This window comes from Aspergillus viridinutans (assembly GCF_018404265.1).
Source record: "Aspergillus viridinutans IFM 47045 DNA, scaffold_2, whole genome shotgun sequence".
Lineage (NCBI taxonomy): Eukaryota > Fungi > Ascomycota > Eurotiomycetes > Eurotiales > Aspergillaceae > Aspergillus > Aspergillus viridinutans.
Window position 1 is genome coordinate 2,692,010 of NW_025091218.1, and position 17,936 is coordinate 2,709,945.

Genomic DNA, 17,936 nt, shown 5'->3' on the forward strand with positions numbered 1-17,936 from the left:
TTCACACTAGGCAGTCTGCTGGGACTTCCCTGATAATGCGTGTATTCAGCAGGATGAGCATTCGGGGATATATAGAAATGATAAAGCCATCATCTACTTAAAAACAGAAAGGGAAAAGCAATATAAGCACCGCTTCTCCTCTGTTTCATGTCAATCTCGAACTGTGGCCCTGATATGCACGTTCTTCCCACATGCCTGCTTGCCGCTGGGCCTGCAGCTCAGCAATGTCTTGAGGCTGTCATAGACATACCGAGACCTTGTTGAACTGCAGCCAGCTTGTAGCTATATTTAGTTAAATACCCTACCGACTCGCGCTTGACATGGGGGATTATATAGTCCACAATCCACATATACCTGTTCGTCCTTTCCAGTAAAAAGGTACGCAACAGAATCAGGAGCATGAGACCACCTCATTTGGTCTTCTATGTGCGTAGTGTAAAGCAGATGCGTTGACCTGATGGCCCATAAGATCGGCAGAGTTTAGTCTCATGTAGCAGACAAGGATAAATCCATCACAGCTAGTGGGATTGCTTCAACAGCCGCCGTGGCGGGGAATTGGGAGACGCCGCCAGTAATAAAGCCGCGATAAGCTCGACCATGCCTCTAAATTCAATAGAATGCAGCTCATCCAATAGCTTTGCATATGCTTTAATTTGGCGGCAGCATTAATTGTGTTGTCCCTGTCAAACCCCACTGCGCCACCTTTTATCACCCACATGAGACGAGAGATGTGTTAGCGGGGCGGTTGCCGTTGAAGCCTTCAACTATCATCCCAAATTCCACAGACCTATCTACTACTACTTTGTCTCAAGGCTGTCGGGTGAGAATGTTTCAACCACCACTCAAGGACCAACCGTCCCCTCTCTGGCAGAAGGCTCTCGAGAACTTCCGCGAAGAGCTTGCCGGAGACGATGACCTTGCAATGATCCTGGGGACAAAAGGTGTTGAAGAAGTGCTTCAAGATGCAAAATTGCTGCAGCCTGTCGGATCTCCAGGGAGGAAGGCACTGGAATCCGTCAATAGACTGAAGCCGATGATCAAATTTGTTAATGATTTCTCCGCCGTGTTGGCCGTCACCTTCGGTGCCGACACTATGATGACAGCTGTGGTCTGGGGCAGTATCCGAATGATACTAACAGTGCGTTGCTTTATGATCTCGTTATATTCTTCGTTCGAATTCTGATTACCTTGGCGCAGCTGGCTTCTTCTACTGGTAACACGCTTCAGGAAGTGTGCGACATGCTTGAGGAGCTTAGTCTGACATTGCCCCGTTTTCGGACGTATGAGCGGACGCTCCCAATGAGTCAAGAGTTGGAGGACTCACTGCTAGCGGTCTATACGGAGGTCATCTGCTTCTATGCGCGAGCGATTCACTTCTTCCGCGGCCATAAGCACGGTAGGTGATCTCAATACTCAGGCACATTAGACACATTCTTCCGATTGCTGATTGCTCAAGTTCACGTTGTTCGAAACTCCTGGCCAGAGCTGCGTGGAGATTTCAACAGGACGATCCAGCGGATACGACGGCTTTCCTCAACCGTTGAGAGCGAGGTCGAGCTCACGCGCATGCGCCGCGATAATCGGAAATATCACGAGGTCCTCGAAGTCATGTCGAACCTACGCGCTCAGCCACCTGCATATGAGAAGAAAAAATACTACTACCTTCCCTTCAGCGAAAACCCTCGATTCTGGGGTCGCGAGGACATCCTTTCCCAGATTCAAAGCTCGTTGGAAGTGGAAGGAAAAGCCACGTTACGGTCGTTTGCGCTCCATGGAATGGGCGGGGTGGGAAAAACACAGATCGCTCTGAGATACGCAAATGATTCGCGTACCAAGTATGATGCAATATTCTGGCTTGCTGCAGACAATCTTGTCACGATTGGACAGAGTTACCGAGAGATCTCAAAATGCCTTGGACTGACTAAAGCCGATATGCAAACGGACGACAATGCAGTAATGCTGGGGGTGAAAGAGTGGCTCGCGGAGACGAGTAAGCTTGCAAGTCACTTGGTATGGTTCAATCTGACATTGTCCTAGGTTGTAAATGGCTATTGGTGTTAGATAATGCCGACGACCTGGACCTAGCGAAGCATGCTTGGCCGAGAAGCTCCTCGGGCTCCATCCTGGTAACAAGCCGGGACTCGAATGCGGCCTTTGCCCTTGCTTCAGATGGCTGTCTGGTCACGCCTTTCGATATTGAAACTGGTTCGGCCGCGCTGCTGAACTTCCTCGGTGCTGACCAGACGTCACATCCCAATCAAAAGGAAGCAAAAGCAATTACTACTGCCCTCGGCGGGTTACCCCTCGCACTCAATCAAATAGGTGGCTTCATAGTACATCGAAAAGTTCCCTTGCATAAATTTCTAGCCTTGTACGAGAGGAACGCAGCGAGTATTGACAGCAAAAGCGCGAGAAATATGGACTATAGTCACACTCTGGCAACAGTGTGGGAAATGTCCCTGGAGAAGCTTTCTGGGAATGCAAAGGCGCTTCACATGTTGCTGTCCTTCCTCGATCCCGACTGCGTTCAAGAGTCTTTGCTGAGAGAAGAGTCGGGCAATATAGAAAATCCCGAATTCCAATTCCTACAGGACGAGATGGAGTAAGCCTTCCGCGTATAATGTCGGACGGTACAACACTGACAAACGCACAGGATTCTCGACGCAGAAGAACTGATGCTCCAAGCCGGGCTCGTTCAAAAGTCCGAGGAAAATGAAGTGCTTTCTATTCATCGACTTGTCCAGACAGCTGTCATCAGACGAATGAGTGATAAGGAACGGCAAGCATACTTTAGCGCAGTCGTCGACCTTCTATTCCCTACTTTCCCTGATACATACAGTGCCGACCTGGGTCATCAGGTCGCTTCATGGTCACGATGCGAGAGAAGCCTCCCTCATCTGCACCATCTTTTGAAGCAAAACGAAAAGTTCAAGGTTTACGTGGGGAATAACCAGAAGTTTGCGGAACTTCTGTTGCGTTGCTGCTGGCGAGTAACCTCAGGCGAAAGATGAGGCATTGACTAACTATCGCAGGTATCTTTATGAACGGGAGAACTACAGCATTGCACGAACCTACATAGAGGCAGCTATGGGGGTATTTTCCGATCGCAGCACACTAGCATATGCAAGCGCAGTCGAGTTGCAAGGCCTCATCGAGCTCGATATTGGCCACCCACAGCTCGCTCTAGAATCTTTCCAACAAGCATACAACTGCCGCGCTGCACTACTTCCAGCCAACGATTCATTCTTGGCAGCCAGCTTCGTCGAAATTGGCCTCGCTTATACGGAGATTGGAGATCTAGAGAAGGCACACGAACACCTTCAGCGATCCATCGATATCCGTTTGGAAGCCAACAGCGACAGAATAGGAAATTCGTACAGCAACATGGCCAGTCTGCTACTACGCATGGGAAAGCCCGATAGCGCAGAGGAGATGCTTAAAAGGTGTCCCTCCCTGAAGGATTTCACGGACGACACTTTTCTCAAAACCGGCAACCCTCGGTTCTCTGGGTGAGTTTCGGATATCTCTCCGTAATATATTCTTGAACTAATGCGGTGCAGGGATATGGTGTTGCTCGCCCGTATAAGAATGGCACAGGGCTTGCACGACGATGCGCTTCGGCTTGCTTCTAAAGCTCTGACGTTTCGAAGAGGGTGCTTAGGTGAGCGTCTGAAAGTCTGCGACTCCCTGTACCAGGTTGCAGATATCTTGCAATATCGAGGAGACTCGGCTTCAGCAATGTAAGACCTAACGGAATAATAATCTCGTTCCTCATTTTACTAACTACATACAGTCAACTACTCGTAGAGTGTGTCAAGATATCTGAAGCTCTTCCAGAATCCGAAGGCCAGAGGCACCTAGCCCGAGCGCTATTCAAGCTATCCAAGGTTCTCGAGTCGCAGGGATGTAGTCAAGAGAGTGCTGAGTATATGGAACACGCTGTCAGTGTCAAGGATAATATTTCCAAGAGAGATGGATGTGCATCCGACTTCGCAGGTCTCGTCCCATGGATGCTCTGGTAACTTCATTCTAGCCTGCAGTTGATACCATCTACTACAAGAACAGATGCGTGTAATGTTCCCATCCAATGATGTGACTGATAGACAATGACCATAGATTGAGAGGTCAACAACTAGCAGGAAACGTTATATAGCCAGAGTGCCGGACCAACAAGCCTAGTAGGCATGTCTCCGCCAAAGACATCTTCTGTGGACTGGTATGCCGTTATTTAAGGCAATGAAAAGCGTCTGGCTTTTAAGCTACCCAACCATTTTTTGAATAGGCAAGTTGCCAGGTACAATATGTAATTTAGTCCCTATTCTTGCAGTAGTTACTAATTTTCTGTATGCGACTTAGCGAGTGTATATAGTGCTCTCACGTGGTTATCTGCGGGGTGACAATCACAACAAATAAATGATGTCTCCCCGACTCTCCTCATCCTGACGTCTTCTCGAGAAGTCTTCAAGAATTCGCAATCGGCTGATCGGGAATCAGAAAAACTCTCGAGGCCATAACAATGGGTAAACCCGAGACATTTCAGCTTTCGGTAGCGGCCTCCTTTGAAGGCCTCACCAACCAAGAGAAGCTCTATGCCCACCACACGGCCAGGTAAGAGACCCTAACACCTTGGTATTTAACAGCTATCCTGACTGTTAGCAAGAGCCGCATGGCAAGGGACAAGAATTATTCTTCGACAAGTGTCCCCAGAAGCAAACGATATTTTCGACTTCATCATGGCCCTTCACCACAGCTGTGATGGTCAATGGGAACAGCTAGCGGGCAGAGCGCAGGTGGATATGACTGAAGTGGAAAAGTTCCTTAATTATGCAGCGGTTTTTCTGTCCAATATTGGAAATTACTTCGTGAGTACCTACACCCTTGTGTCTTGTGCATTCAATAATTTGAATGTTGTAGGGCTCTGGAGATCAGAAGTTCCACCCTGATACATCACCAGATGAGCTGGAGAAGCTTGCGAACTGTGATCCTACCACAGCGCGAATGTTTGCAAAGGTTCGAGATGCATTGTTTCGACCATTGCCCAATAGTCTGGGTGTCCCGAGCGACACCTCCCAAAGCACGTACTATCTTGGAGATGGGCCCCTTGAAAATATGAAAGAGGTCTCCGCCGTATCGAAGTTGATGGAATCATCAAAAATCTTTCCCGAGAATACTAGATTGAGGAAGAGCATCAACAGGGAGGGTGAGATTACCCTCCGGACATATGATATCCTGCAAGCCTCAGTAGAAGAAGATGAAGCCGCTCCTCAGGAACCCGATGATCAGTCTGCCAATGGCACAAGAATTCGCTTGGTTCGGGGTGATCACAAAGAAGAACTCAAGAAGATCAATCAGAGCCTGAGAGAAGCTATGAAGTACGCAGCCAATTGCGAACAGCAGAAACTGCTGGCAGGCATTGCAGAAAGCTTTTCTACCGGTGACCTTAATTCCTACAGGGAAGCACAAAGAATCTGGGTCAAGGACAAGGCCCCAAAGGTAGAGACGGTTTTTGGATTCGTTGAGCCGTACAGGGATCCCCTTGGCGTTCGTGCTGAGTTTGAGGGTATCGTCGGAATATCGGACTCAGAAAAAACAAAAGTGCTCCGCAGACTCGCTGAGATTGCCTCTGATATTATTCCTCAGCTACCTTGGGCTGGGGGATATGAGGAGAATAATGGAAAAGGCCCATTTGAGAAGGAGCTTTTCGATATTCCTGATTTTGCCAGCGTCCAAAGTGAGCTGCACCATGAGGACTTTTCCCAAATCATAGAGAGCTGACGAGACCGTAGTCCTGGCTTATTGCTCCAGCCTGGTGTTTCCAGGGATCAATCTTCCAAATGTAAGTGAACGGCGTGCATAAGAGATACTGTCACCGACTAACTTTCAATTGATAGTATAATGACATCAGACAAGAAGATGGTTTCAAAAACATTATCTTTGCTAACCGCATGGTAGCAGAGAGTAAACGAGCGAGGGGCATCCACATGATTTCTGAATCAGAGCGCAAAGTTTTCCAGGAGCACCGCTTTACAGCATACTACATTTGGGTAGTTCTTCATGAGATACTCGGCCATGGCACAGGCAAGCTCCTTGTAGAGGACTCACAGGGGCATTTCAACTTCGACAAAGAGCACCCGCCGTTGAACCCACTCTCTGGAAAGCCAATTGATAGTTGGTATGGTCCAGGGGAAACCTGGACAGGAGTCTTCACAGATTTATCAACAACTGTGGACGAGTGTCGCGCTGAACTTGTTGGTGCTTATCTGATTGATGTTCCTGAGATCCTGGAGCTTTTCGGATGCACTGTAGACAGCGAGACTAAACCTGCTGATGGTAAGAGCCCGATAAATGCATAGGATTCGGCCTGACCTTTGTGTGACCAAGTGGTCTATAATCTCTATCAGCAACTAGGAGTTGATGGGCTGCGAGCACTCGAGAATTACAACCCATCCACCAAGGTAGGTGCGACTATATGAAGGCAAACAACAGAAGCTAAAACTATTCTAGAAATGGGGTCAAGCACACAGCAGAGTAAGTAGCATCAAGCGAAAGCGACTATCTCTAACAATTTCAGGCACATTTTGGTATGCTCCAACATATGCTTCGTGACAGAAACGGCCTCTACGAAATCGTTCATGATAAAGAGGGCCAGAATTTGACAGTTCAAGTCAATCGATCCCGTATTCAGGAAGGCAGGGCTTCCCTTGGCCGGATGCTTCTCCGCTTGCATATCTACCGCTGCACAGCGGACATACGCAGCTGCCGTGAATTCTATGAAGACCTGACTACAGTCAATGAAGAGGCTTTGGGATGGAGGGAAGTAGTACTCATGAAGAAGGACCCACCATTGGCATTTTGCCATGCAAATACCTTTCTAGAAGGACACAGTGTCATCTTGAAGGAGTATGAGCCTACTGTTCGTGGGCTCATCCAAAGCTGGGCAGAGAGGAATGTCTAACGTCCCAGCTATCATGCGAGGACCATCACGAGACGGGATGCCCGCTCCTTGATGGCGAAAATTCCCTGAATCCAAGAGCAAGAATCCGGAATGACGATGACGTTGATGTACATATAAAGCTACTACAGACATATCTCCGAGGAAGTCTTTAGATTTGAGCAGTCCACAATGACATTAGTACTATGTAGAGGGACAGCTTTATCAAGCCAATGCAGACAGAGTCATTTGACTAGCTCATTGCTGTAGAAAGAGAAGGCAGGACTAGTGGCATGGCGCTGGACAGCCATGTGGCATATTGACTGTTCTTCTTTGCTTTGTTCAAGACTACTAGCATATGTTTGAACAGAGCATATGGCGGCCTAAGACGATAACTACAGTTTCTTGAGATTATATTATATCGAGTCTGACACGGCAGTGTGCCCAAGCAGTGGCCAACCGCAAAGGTTCAATTCGGTATGTCGGGCTAGAGGACAACTGAGGTAATAATGTCACAGAGGATAAAAGACCTGTCTCACTTGAAATAATGATAACAAGTTGATTTCAACGGGTCATGTCATGGGTTGTCTCGGTTGGCTGGCATAGCGCTCCAGTCGTCAACGCAAATGATATGGAGAAGAGACGGTTTATCTCCTCGCCAAACCGCGCACGATCCCCCTGACCCAGCCAATCTCCGAAATAGGTCGTCCAGCCGTTCCTTAGGATAGAAGCAGTCTCGAAATATGCAGGATACATCCCTGCAAACGCCCAATCGATCAACCAGACCTTTCCCCGACCATCCAGAATGATATTTCGTGGGTGAAGATCCATATGACACATCGCGAGGTCTCGAAAAAGGCCGCGAAAGCCCTCCTGCGCCTGGTCCACGAGGCCAAACTGACGGCAGACTGCAAGGCGGCCATCAAACCACCGCTCCATATCCTCCTGGGAGACGAACGGGCCAGCGCCATAGTCGGTGAAAAAGGCGCCATTCGAGACACCGCCACCGATTGGACCCGGTTTATCCGATTTGAGAAGTCGAAGCTCTTGTATGAATTGGTGCAACTGTTGCTGGATATCGCAGCGAGAAGCGTCACTCAGTGTAGGCCAGACTTCGTCAAGCTGTTGGCCGCGTATGTAACTCATCGCGATATAGCATATGGTATCTTCGTGACCGCTCTCCCCGTTTGTCTCCCATGCGTCTAGAACCGTGGGAAGCCGAATGTTTGTATGTTGGGCGACAAATCGCATATTGGCGGCTTCCCAGATGTGGACGTCGGAGCCGTACTTGACAACGACGCCCGAGGAAACACGCACGATTCGGACCCCTCCGTTCTCCCATAAGGGTGGAGCAGCATCCAGAGCGTGGATGAGTTGGTCTCGACTGAGATTTGCGATGTCATTGTCCTTGAGCGGGAAAACACTTCCTGTTTCTTGGGGACGCCGGAGCCCAGGTAGTTCTAGCATTGTTAAATTCAATATATTAGAGGGAATTAATGTTGAGATCTCCAACTCTCGCTCGACAGATACTGTCCGCCTGGCGAACAGGAAGGACTGCAGCAGATGTTATGCTTTCAAGGTAAGCCGACGACGGAGAACGTGCAAGGGATCTAACCCACATGAAAGACAGGGGTGTTTATGTGTTAACTCCTGAGTCCTGAGTCTCCTGACTCCTGACTAAGGAAGCTAGTCAGCAGCTTTATATTTCCATCTCAACTAAATCCTCGCTTGTTGCCTCTTCTTAAATAGAATATAGAAACACCATTCTATCCCTGATTCCCTAATGCATGACTACGACTGCATCCCCTCACAGCAGGCGCTCCTATTTGCTGCCACCTACTCCTTGTCTCCGACCGCAGCTGTCGCGGCGTCCTACCCGCTGCAATCGGTTGATCCATCATATTATCATCACCAGAAGCTTCAGGATAGTCACCATCTCATCCTGCGCTCTTATCCTGTCTGCGGCCATAACCTCCACGATCTTCTTGTTGTATGTCTCCCGCGGCTGGAAAACCCCACGTGCCGCTTCATGAAAGACCGTGCCTTGGCATTCCTGGCATGGACATCAGCACCTCGACTGAGTAGGAACTTGACCGCCTGCACCTGGCGTAGATTCATAGCCATGATGTGAAGAGCCGTGTTCCCATCATTATCTGCATGATTGACGCTAGCACCATGCGACACCAGAAAGCCAAGTAAAGCAGTATTGATAGGCTCACCAGCCACGGAGCGGTAAGCAATTATATGCAGCACGGTGTGGCCATGACTATCTGACATACTTGCATCCGCCCCATGCTCTAGCAAGAACCTGATTGCGAGATCAGCGTGCTTGCTCCCACCACATGCAGCATGGCTTTCAATTGCATAGAGTAAGGCTGTTGCTCCCTCTTCGTCCTGGACATTAATGGTACTAGTGTTGCTGGCAAGGAGCAGCCTGAATATTTTAGGGAGTCGGGAGCCCGCATTCGCGAGTATCATGGCCTGCGGCGGCCCAGTGAAGTGTGAGACGCCCGTTGCTATCCCGGGAGGAAACTAAGTCTCTGATACCATGGCCGACAGCACTGCTATCGGCCTGGTAGTCAAGCAGATCTTTGATTGCCTCCGCATTCCAAAACAAGCTAGCAATGTGAAGAGCAGTGACGTCCCGCCGCGACGCCTTCTCCCTCCCCAATCCTCCAGCGCCCATAGGGTTATGGGTGTGCTGCTGCTTAGTGTGTATGTCGACGCCTTCATCAAGGAGCCGTTTTACTAACGCGTAGCTGGCCCGGGAAACAGCCAGGGCGAGAACAGTGTCAAGCGGCTGCGCATCGTCCCCATCGCGCTGGAACGGCAGAACAGCGTCCCGAGCACAAGCGCCCCTGTCGAAAGGAGGTCCATGAGTTTCTCACCATGCACAATATGGTTGCGGATCCACCCGTAGCTATCCTCACTCTGAACAAAGCATGAAGATTGACATTCATCATCTTGTTGAATTCCTCCAGACAAATATCCCAAACTTGAGTGATGCGTTTCCCATATCAGGCATTCGAGATCAAAATGTCTGGTCGCTGGCCGTGGTTGAGCAGACAAGAACCTAGCAGACGGAGCTTCTCCCAAACCTTATTAACAGCAATCTATCCTGCTCCTCTCATGTTATGGTCTAAACTCGCAGTTTAGTAATGAACCAATATCCAATCACTGGCCATATAAAACATGCAATAATATTTAAGGGTCGCGAAGGTAGTACAGGCTCAATTGCCGTCTCTACCCGCTCGGCAACTGACATTACCCAGCACCACTTCTGCTTATGTGGACCTGTATGCCTGGTAATAACGCTGTTGCAAGGCTGTGAACATTGTTCAATTCAATATATAGAGCCTATATTTGAGCATGACTAGCACATACGACCATAGGGTGTGGAAAACAGGGCTTCCCGTCCGCTCAGCCGTACTTAAGTCACACGCCGGCCAGTTAGTAGTTGGGTGGGAGACCACCAGCGAATCCTGGCTGTCGTATGTTTTTGATCTTTTGCTATTTTTCCCTCTCATATCATTGTTTTGATATTATAGACAACAATCTTATAACTAGAGAAAATATATAGTATCTTGTGGTTGTGAGTGCCTCGCCTTCACGATCTCGCAATGATTACTATAACTGAATCAAGATTTTGTTGCAGATAAGCGGCTCTGGCCCTCTGACGACTATATATCTGTCAACATTGCCCAAGTCTTTTTACCGGGAGCTCAAGAAGTTGATTAACGACAAGGATAGGGATTTGCACATTCCTCCAGCCTTGTACACGGACGTCACCGAGTGTCTGCAACGCGCCAGGTCGACGCCATGGCCCCAAAGCCGTGGTGATGGACACAATAGTCCGGCGAGCATGGAGTTACTTAGGGTTTAGGCCATCACCTGAAGCTTGCCTTAGGCAAATGACTATCTTCATTCCTCACAATCTCCACAGACCCTCTCTTCTATTAATATGATCATCCATAAAGACAGGTCTAGAAAAATAATAGCTTTTAGTTTCGCAATAATAAGCAGGAGGTAATATCAATATAAATTATTTACTCACAGCAGCTCTGGCAGGATCTACCTTATTTAGTTGAGTAAATCAAGTCTTGCAATGACTAAATAGACCTAACATAGTTAAAGATGGCTTCTAGGCTCCAACTACTAATCTCACCCGTGAGTATATCTAAACTACCTTAGAAATGTATGCTTATTTTAGCCTTGGACTAGAATTACTTTGGGCGGTAACAATTCTATTGTTATTGGTTGCCTACTGACTTGAGTGCTAACCTATACCACTCACTCTATTCACATCTATGGTCTACACTATAATGGGCCTGTAGTGTGCAGTAGGGTACCGCGCACTCTGGGCAGGGAAGCCTCAAGCTCTCCACATGTATTCCAATGTGGGTGCCTGTTATTTATATTATATCCACGCAATTCATTTTAAACTCCTTGTGATAGATAATAAGCTTAATCACAGCCAAATTGGACCTACACCTCATCTATATGTGGTGTGTCATAGACATAGACCGGGCCAGAACAGGAAGGTACACATGTGACTGGGGAATAATCTATAGGAGTATAGGCTTTTGGAAAGTTAAAATATGCTGCATGCAGCATAGCAATATACATCATCACTAGAGAGACCTTGCATATATCCACGCATCCATCCTTGCCTATTGAGCAACATTGAAATTAAAAATAATCCAATGTTGGAGTCCTCTAAAAAGTGCCTTGTCAAAGGGTGTCCACAGGTCATATTTTATTACGCAGCCTAACAAGGGTTGACCCTCAGGTAAGTCTAGAAATCCGGACTCTAATACATTCCCCTCTGTAAAGACTGTCCTTGAAAACTTAATAAGCTTATACTTTTCGACCTTTAATATCAGTAGGATTATGACTTGGGTATGGGCAGGTCATTTACATCTCACAACCTTCATTATCCACACATGTGCACATCGGGGCACCTGACCCATCACACATCATGGTCAGCTCCAGAAACGTCATGTGGTGTGCCCACAACCTATGTGACCTCCATTTCCACCCAGACACTTACCGATTTTACAACTGTATATACAGATGAGCCAACGGTTCCTTTGACCTCTGTAAGCCATGATTTCGCCTTATCAGTGGTTCAGCTAACGTTATCCAGGTAGATCTTGTTGTAGACGGCTCGACAACGACTGCAGAATTAGAAGATGGTCCAGTTGCTTTCAATGTGAAACAGCATCCGAGTCATACATCATGTCGCAAGAAAAATATTGAGATGATTCTAATCCCGGTGGTGAGCACTGTTATTCCACCTAGGAAGTGAAACAGCTTCAAGAAACTGATCTTGTGATAGCTTCTTTTAGGGATCCCTTTTCTTATATTCTTTGTCCCGCTAATTGTTACACGGCTCTGCTGCAACTTCTGCACAGATAAAATATTCTGGATATGGTGGAAAGGCATTATGATAGTATTTTCAGTGGCTTTTGCCATAACTGGTGCTGTGCTTACAGGGTTAGCAACAAATGATCCGGATGCTTGTGTCAACCTACAACAAGCTGGCATTATTGGCACTGTATATACTGGTGTGGGTATTATTATGGCAGCACTCGGCAGCTGTCCTTTATCAATGTGAGAGGGTGAAGTATCTAATTATGGCTTCGCAAATTGCTAGATCTCGCTGCAGGTATACTGGAGGCCAGCGCAGGACTCACCTAATAGAACAGGGATTGGAATGCTGATAATAGTTAGCTACGCAGATTGAGTGACTTGCATTGCAATTGGCTAACAGCAGGATATGCAATAGGTGGCGATTCATATGATACCTAATTGCTACTTCATGCAATGGCTGTTTCCACAAATATAAGTACTACACCTGCTGCAATTTGAATGTGCATATGGGCTTTTATTCCTATCCTAGCTGAATAGTCGCCACATGGACAGTGACGTGGGGGCCATTCTGCCGCCTTAATCCTTTCTTTAAGAAAATCATGAATGAAGCAACTACCCCAGAGTGAGGGTGGCGAGCATAGCGTAAAGTAAGTGGGATATTATGCACCACACCATCATTATCAAGGTTCACCGTGCTATCGAAAGAAATAGACTGGTTGCCCACTCCTAAGATCTCAAAAGATGTGGCAGTGGCCATGCAACCGCTTAGTTGGATAGTAATGCCCTGAACAGCCAAAGGTTTACCATCGCATCGTGTGGGGGTTGGCAGCGGGATGTAGACTATATCCGATGAGTTGTAAGCTAAGAGGCTGATATCAGCTCCTCGACGCGTGTATTTGATGTTGAAATGGCCCTTTTCAGTCTTAGCAATGTTCCCATTTACTGCAAATTCATATGCCATGGCATGTATGACATTCCTATGTCCTCGGGCTGCTTAACATTGTTAGATATGGAGTTCAATCAGAATGGTCAAAACATGTAGATGGTTTGCCACTTGGAGACGGATGCCTTGGTTAGCACCTATTGATATGAATGGTATCACTTCAAAACATACAAAGCAATAGAGTAAATAACCTCTGGTATTTATATAATGGATGTACAATAGATCAAATAGAGAAAAACATCATCATGAGTTAACGTCATTATGATATACTCCTTCAACCACACTATCTTATCATCGGCTAACTCAATGGACAGAATACCTGATAGCAATCATAAGTGTGTTTTCTGGTTAAGCAAATAGTGGCAAGGGAAGTGCTTGCAGAAATGTTAGTCTGCATAACCAACCCCAAAGCAGTCAAGCTTAGAGCCAGAAGTAATCATTCCACAAAAGCATTACTTGCCCACTAGAAATGATATTATTAGGATCTTTGCTAAAGAAATAATGACATGCCTATCATAATACATCCAGCCCTAATTATTAAGAAGCTGACCCACGCATACGACGGGTTCCAGTTCCCTGCCGACAGAATCACCAAGGATGGAGCGATCCATGTCAAGGACGACCAGACAGCCGACCTGAGCAAGACAACATCCTACGAGCCGAGTATCCAGTTGAAGATCTTATGAAAGATCTTGGGAATGATCATGATAGCATTATGACTGATCTGGCTTGACCCACAAGCTCTGTGAGTTACAGTATGCCGTCAAACCGTTCAACCCCCATTCCGTACCAATTCCACTGGCCTTATGCCCTCCAAAAGGCACCTTGGGTGCCACATCAAAGTGTGAATTAATCCACACGCTGCCTGACTCAAGCTGATCAGCTATTTGATGAGCTTGCGTCATGTCCTTACTCCATACAGATGACCCAAGCCCTGTCTCAGTAGCATTTGCCTGTGTAATAACGTCTTCCTCATCTAACCACTTAAGCATAGGCAAAATCGGTGTAAAGGCCTCTTCTTACACGACCCGGGCAGACTCAGGAGGATTGTCAATGATGATTGGGTGGATGAAGTAGCCTGCTGATTCATTAATAGTTCCGCCGAGGGCTGCCTTTACTCCGTAGAGTGGACAAGCTTTTGAAGAGATCCTTGGCATTGTCATACTGCATGCTATTCTGGATTGGATTGGGCTGATAAAGACATCTGGCTGGGTGCCCTTGCTAACCTTGAGGGATTGCATGAAGGCCATAAGTTTCTCCTGGAACTCATCATAGATATTCTCATGGACATACAGCTGCTTAATTATCATACAGATCTGGCTTGAGCTGAGGAAGGAGAGAATCCCAACCTTTAAATATTAGCAAGCTCGCACTACCAGTGCAGGTAGTATAGTAGTATACCTTTGGAATGATTGTGTTAATATTGATGTTGTTGCAGATGATGGCTGGGTCATTCCTGCCTAACTCCAGTATAACCTGCTTCAGGGTCTTCGCGCAACTCATCATGACAAGCTTCCCTATCTAGATTAAGCTAGTGAAACTAATCTTATCAATCCCAGGGTGCTCTGTGATTATAGGGCCTAGTTCATCATCCCTACTTAATGCCTGGATCACACCTGGTGCAAAGCATTGCGCTGCCAGCTCAGCAAGCTTTAGGGCGCAGTATAGCATAAATAGTAAGGATTTGATAATTATAGTATTACCTGTGTATATAGCAGGCATGATCTTGTCAATAGCTAGCAAGATAGGGAAATCCCATGGCATAATAGCCCTACAGACACCAAGGGGAGTATACTACTGAATGATCTGGTGTTCTTCTGTGTCTTCAATAACTGTCTTAGGAATCTTAATTATGGGTAGGACTTGAGCCTACTGGATAGCCATTCCAACCTCTACAGTGGACTGACTAAACAGCTTTCCTTATTCCTGTGTTAAAAGCTGAGCCAGTGCATCCTTATTTACTTTAATTTTATTAGTAAAGGCACTGAGGACAGTGCGGCGCTCATTAAATAAGGTCTTAGACCATTTTCAGAAAGCTTGCTGAGCAGTATTGACGGCTTGATCAAGACCTTCTTTTGTGGAAACAGGGACTTCAGGATTAGGCTGATGGTTTGCAGGGTTGATGCCGTGACGGGTGTGCGAGGTGGCGATCAATTCATTGTTGATGTCATTGTGGAAGGTCTGGAAGGATTTGTTAGTAGATTTCGCAGCGATGAGCCAAATATGACCGCATACGACCGCATACCTGGCCTCGCTCCGGATTCTAGAGCCAATCGTGTAGTGTTGACCATCTGTAGTGTGCGATTGGAGGAGTTCGATTCGAAACCGAGGTATACCGGTTAGGCGAAGATGGAGCGAGTACTCCGGGTTAGATAGTATGCCTGCTGACCATCTGCTACGATTTACGCGCAGATGTATAGTTGTCAATGCAGCAGATGGTTCGACAATTGAGATGACAAGGTATAAGTTAAAGAGAAAAAAGGCGCACGACTGGCAGGCTGCGGCTACTACCTAGAAAGCTGTTCCAAGCTGTTGGTGGCCAAACGGCTTCCTAAAACTGAGAATGTGGAATCTTCCGCTGCCATTAAGGGTTTGGCAACAAACCATGGTACATGTAAGGCTGGTAAGTTCATCTATGCCGCATTATGCTGAATACCTACAACGGTCTAGTAGCAGCATGGACAGGTTCACAAGAACCTAGGCGAAGATATGGAAATCCCATTTGATGCGCTTTCCTCAAAAGCAGAAGGGTGGAAAGATGGCCTGCACTTCGCGTTAGAACTGAGCAAGTGGACAATCCACTATGAGGAAGAAGTCGCGAGACCGACCGCAACAAACGATCAATACGTCCGAGTTTACGTGGATTCTGCGCTTCCCAGCTTCATAAAACCAGTGGTGCGACAGATGTTGGGTGCTGACTTGAGTGATATCATGAGGACGAGCCTTGGGTAGGTTCTGTGCCCATTCCATCCGCAAAAAACCGTACGTTGCTCACGGCCCCAGTCTCGAATCTCCCAGCCTTTTCCCTCTCTATTGTGCTGGGCCTCGTCCGAAATTCACGGAAGTTAGTCCTTCGATACCTTGCCTTTCCACGTCCCTCTTTCCTTGCCGTCAGACTCGTGCATGATACGCCAAACCCGGAAACGAATCTGTACAACTTCGAAAGAAAGGGCCTGCAACCATGGTACATCCGACCTACTCTCTGGTCAAAATGGGGACCCGGGGCGTTGTTGGTTAGAATATTCGGAGGCAAGATGCCTGGTTCAGGCGGGGACCGGTATCTGCCACGAGGATACAACTTAATGACAATAGGGCCGGAGCCACAGAAAGGAAAAGGATTAGAAGAGATGAGCCTCGACGTAGAGGTAATCAAGGCGAGAGGTGTTGCCACAAGTCCATTCTCTCAGGCAAAATCGGGTAGCTTCAAATGATGTTGTTTTACAATATATATAGATAAGGCATGCAAGGACGAGGAAAACGATTATAGATATATTTCCACAACTTCGATAGTGCTTTTGTGAAGGCTGATCTTGCTGCGTTTAAGCCAATGGATTCTGCTAGTCATATTGTTATCTCTAGTCAAACTTGTTTTCGGATCTCTAGCTTGGACTGTTATCTAGCAATGATGACGCCAATGTGCATATAACCCCATGAGGACAGAAGAGGACATCTATAACGATTGTAGTACTTTAAACATAGAGCTTCAATGGAGCCTTACCAATGTGCTGATGGGGCTGCGCACCTCTTGGCAACGTCATTCAAAAATAGGTCTTCTCTGAAGTCTGGCTACAAGTTACTGGCGAAAAGAAGACTCTACCAATTACTCAAACTAGTTTGTCAACACTGGCCATCGTTCCTCATGGTGGACGAGACTGGGAAAAGCAGTGGCAAACAATGTATCAGCTTAGACCAACCACGCTTCGCAGTCATCTGATCTCGAGTAACTTATCAATGAATTAGTATAGTTCATGATTATTACACACACAGTTATATTCGCTTAAATCATTCTATTTGGTGTAAGAGGAAAGGTAGAGATGGCAAGCATGGCTGAAGGACAGAGGCTGCGCACTAGACAACCACGTCAGCTTCGGCTCGCCAGGTGAAGACTAGTAGAGGGCTTCAGGCAAGGCTTAGACAGGACCGAAGGCAAACAACGAAGCCAAAAAAGCATCAAAAACATACGACAGCCGGGATTCGCTGGTGGTCACCCACCCAACTACTAACCGGCCGGCGTGTGGCTTAAGTACGGCTGAGCGGACGGGAAGCCCTGTTTTCCATACCCTCTGGTCGTATGTGCTAGAAAGGGCTTGTTTAGAATTTATATACAAGGTAGTACATGATAAGAGTGAGCAAGCTCTGCTATGGGCTCATTGAAAGGCAGAGGCAGTAGTAAAGTTGCACTTAGACTGGAAAGTGATATAGACTTCATGGAATGTGTGGTTGGAGACTTCTCACTGACTGCAGTAGCAAGAAAAAGATGTTTGAATTCTTCAGTTTAAGGCGTGTCCCAATCTATCGAATCTATGGACTAAATTTAGACACAGTTATGTGCTTCCTGGTGGATGTAGTGGCCGAAACGAGTCCGCCATCTGTCAGAGAGTGTGTGAAGAAAATAAAGTTATTAGGGATCTTGATCATCATCATCTGAACAGTAAAGAAGGGAAAGCCATTTGACATTCTCTACTTGGT

The 17,936-nt window shown here is 47.0% G+C and overlaps 5 protein-coding genes and 2 non-coding genes across 7 annotated transcripts; 4 read left to right on the top strand and 3 right to left on the bottom strand.

The window, feature by feature from the left end:
- Nucleotides 1-826: 826 nt before the first annotated feature.
- Nucleotides 827-4,022, top strand: Aspvir_004451 (uncharacterized protein; the record flags this gene model as incomplete). Its single annotated transcript, XM_043267677.1, has 8 exons — nucleotides 827-1,138; nucleotides 1,198-1,396; nucleotides 1,457-1,990; nucleotides 2,062-2,602; nucleotides 2,654-2,971; nucleotides 3,033-3,509; nucleotides 3,561-3,740; nucleotides 3,794-4,022. 8 exons carry the CDS (start codon nucleotides 827-829, stop codon nucleotides 4,020-4,022), a joined length of 2,790 nt encoding a protein of 929 aa, XP_043123612.1.
- Nucleotides 4,023-4,516: 494 nt separating this feature from the next.
- On the top strand, nucleotides 4,517-6,955 carry Aspvir_004452 (dipeptidyl peptidase III; the record flags this gene model as incomplete). Its single annotated transcript, XM_043267678.1, has 8 exons — nucleotides 4,517-4,608; nucleotides 4,661-4,862; nucleotides 4,915-5,731; nucleotides 5,787-5,836; nucleotides 5,892-6,330; nucleotides 6,382-6,455; nucleotides 6,505-6,528; nucleotides 6,572-6,955. 8 exons carry the CDS (start codon nucleotides 4,517-4,519, stop codon nucleotides 6,953-6,955), a joined length of 2,082 nt encoding a protein of 693 aa, XP_043123613.1.
- A 540-nt stretch (nucleotides 6,956-7,495) lies between these two features.
- Aspvir_004453 (uncharacterized protein) lies at nucleotides 7,496-8,398 on the bottom strand (the record flags this gene model as incomplete). Its single annotated transcript, XM_043267679.1, has 1 exon — nucleotides 7,496-8,398. One exon carries the CDS (start codon nucleotides 8,396-8,398, stop codon nucleotides 7,496-7,498), a length of 903 nt encoding a protein of 300 aa, XP_043123614.1.
- Nucleotides 8,399-9,374: 976 nt separating this feature from the next.
- Aspvir_004454 (uncharacterized protein) lies at nucleotides 9,375-9,894 on the bottom strand (the record flags this gene model as incomplete). Its single annotated transcript, XM_043267680.1, has 2 exons — nucleotides 9,375-9,789; nucleotides 9,827-9,894. The coding sequence occupies 2 exons, from the start codon at nucleotides 9,892-9,894 to the stop codon at nucleotides 9,375-9,377; spliced, it is 483 nt and encodes a 160-aa protein (XP_043123615.1).
- Nucleotides 9,895-10,309: 415 nt separating this feature from the next.
- Aspvir_r0005 lies at nucleotides 10,310-10,429 on the top strand. Its single transcript, XR_006253196.1, has one exon. It is a non-coding gene; the product is annotated as a 5S ribosomal RNA Aspvir_r0007 (ribosomal RNA).
- A 5,423-nt stretch (nucleotides 10,430-15,852) lies between these two features.
- Nucleotides 15,853-16,199, top strand: Aspvir_004455 (uncharacterized protein; the record flags this gene model as incomplete). Its single annotated transcript, XM_043267681.1, has 2 exons — nucleotides 15,853-15,861; nucleotides 15,933-16,199. 2 exons carry the CDS (start codon nucleotides 15,853-15,855, stop codon nucleotides 16,197-16,199), a joined length of 276 nt encoding a protein of 91 aa, XP_043123616.1.
- Nucleotides 16,200-17,422: 1,223 nt separating this feature from the next.
- On the bottom strand, nucleotides 17,423-17,542 carry Aspvir_r0006. Its single transcript, XR_006253197.1, has one exon. It is a non-coding gene; the product is annotated as a 5S ribosomal RNA (ribosomal RNA).
- Between the last annotated feature and the right edge of the window lie 394 nt (nucleotides 17,543-17,936).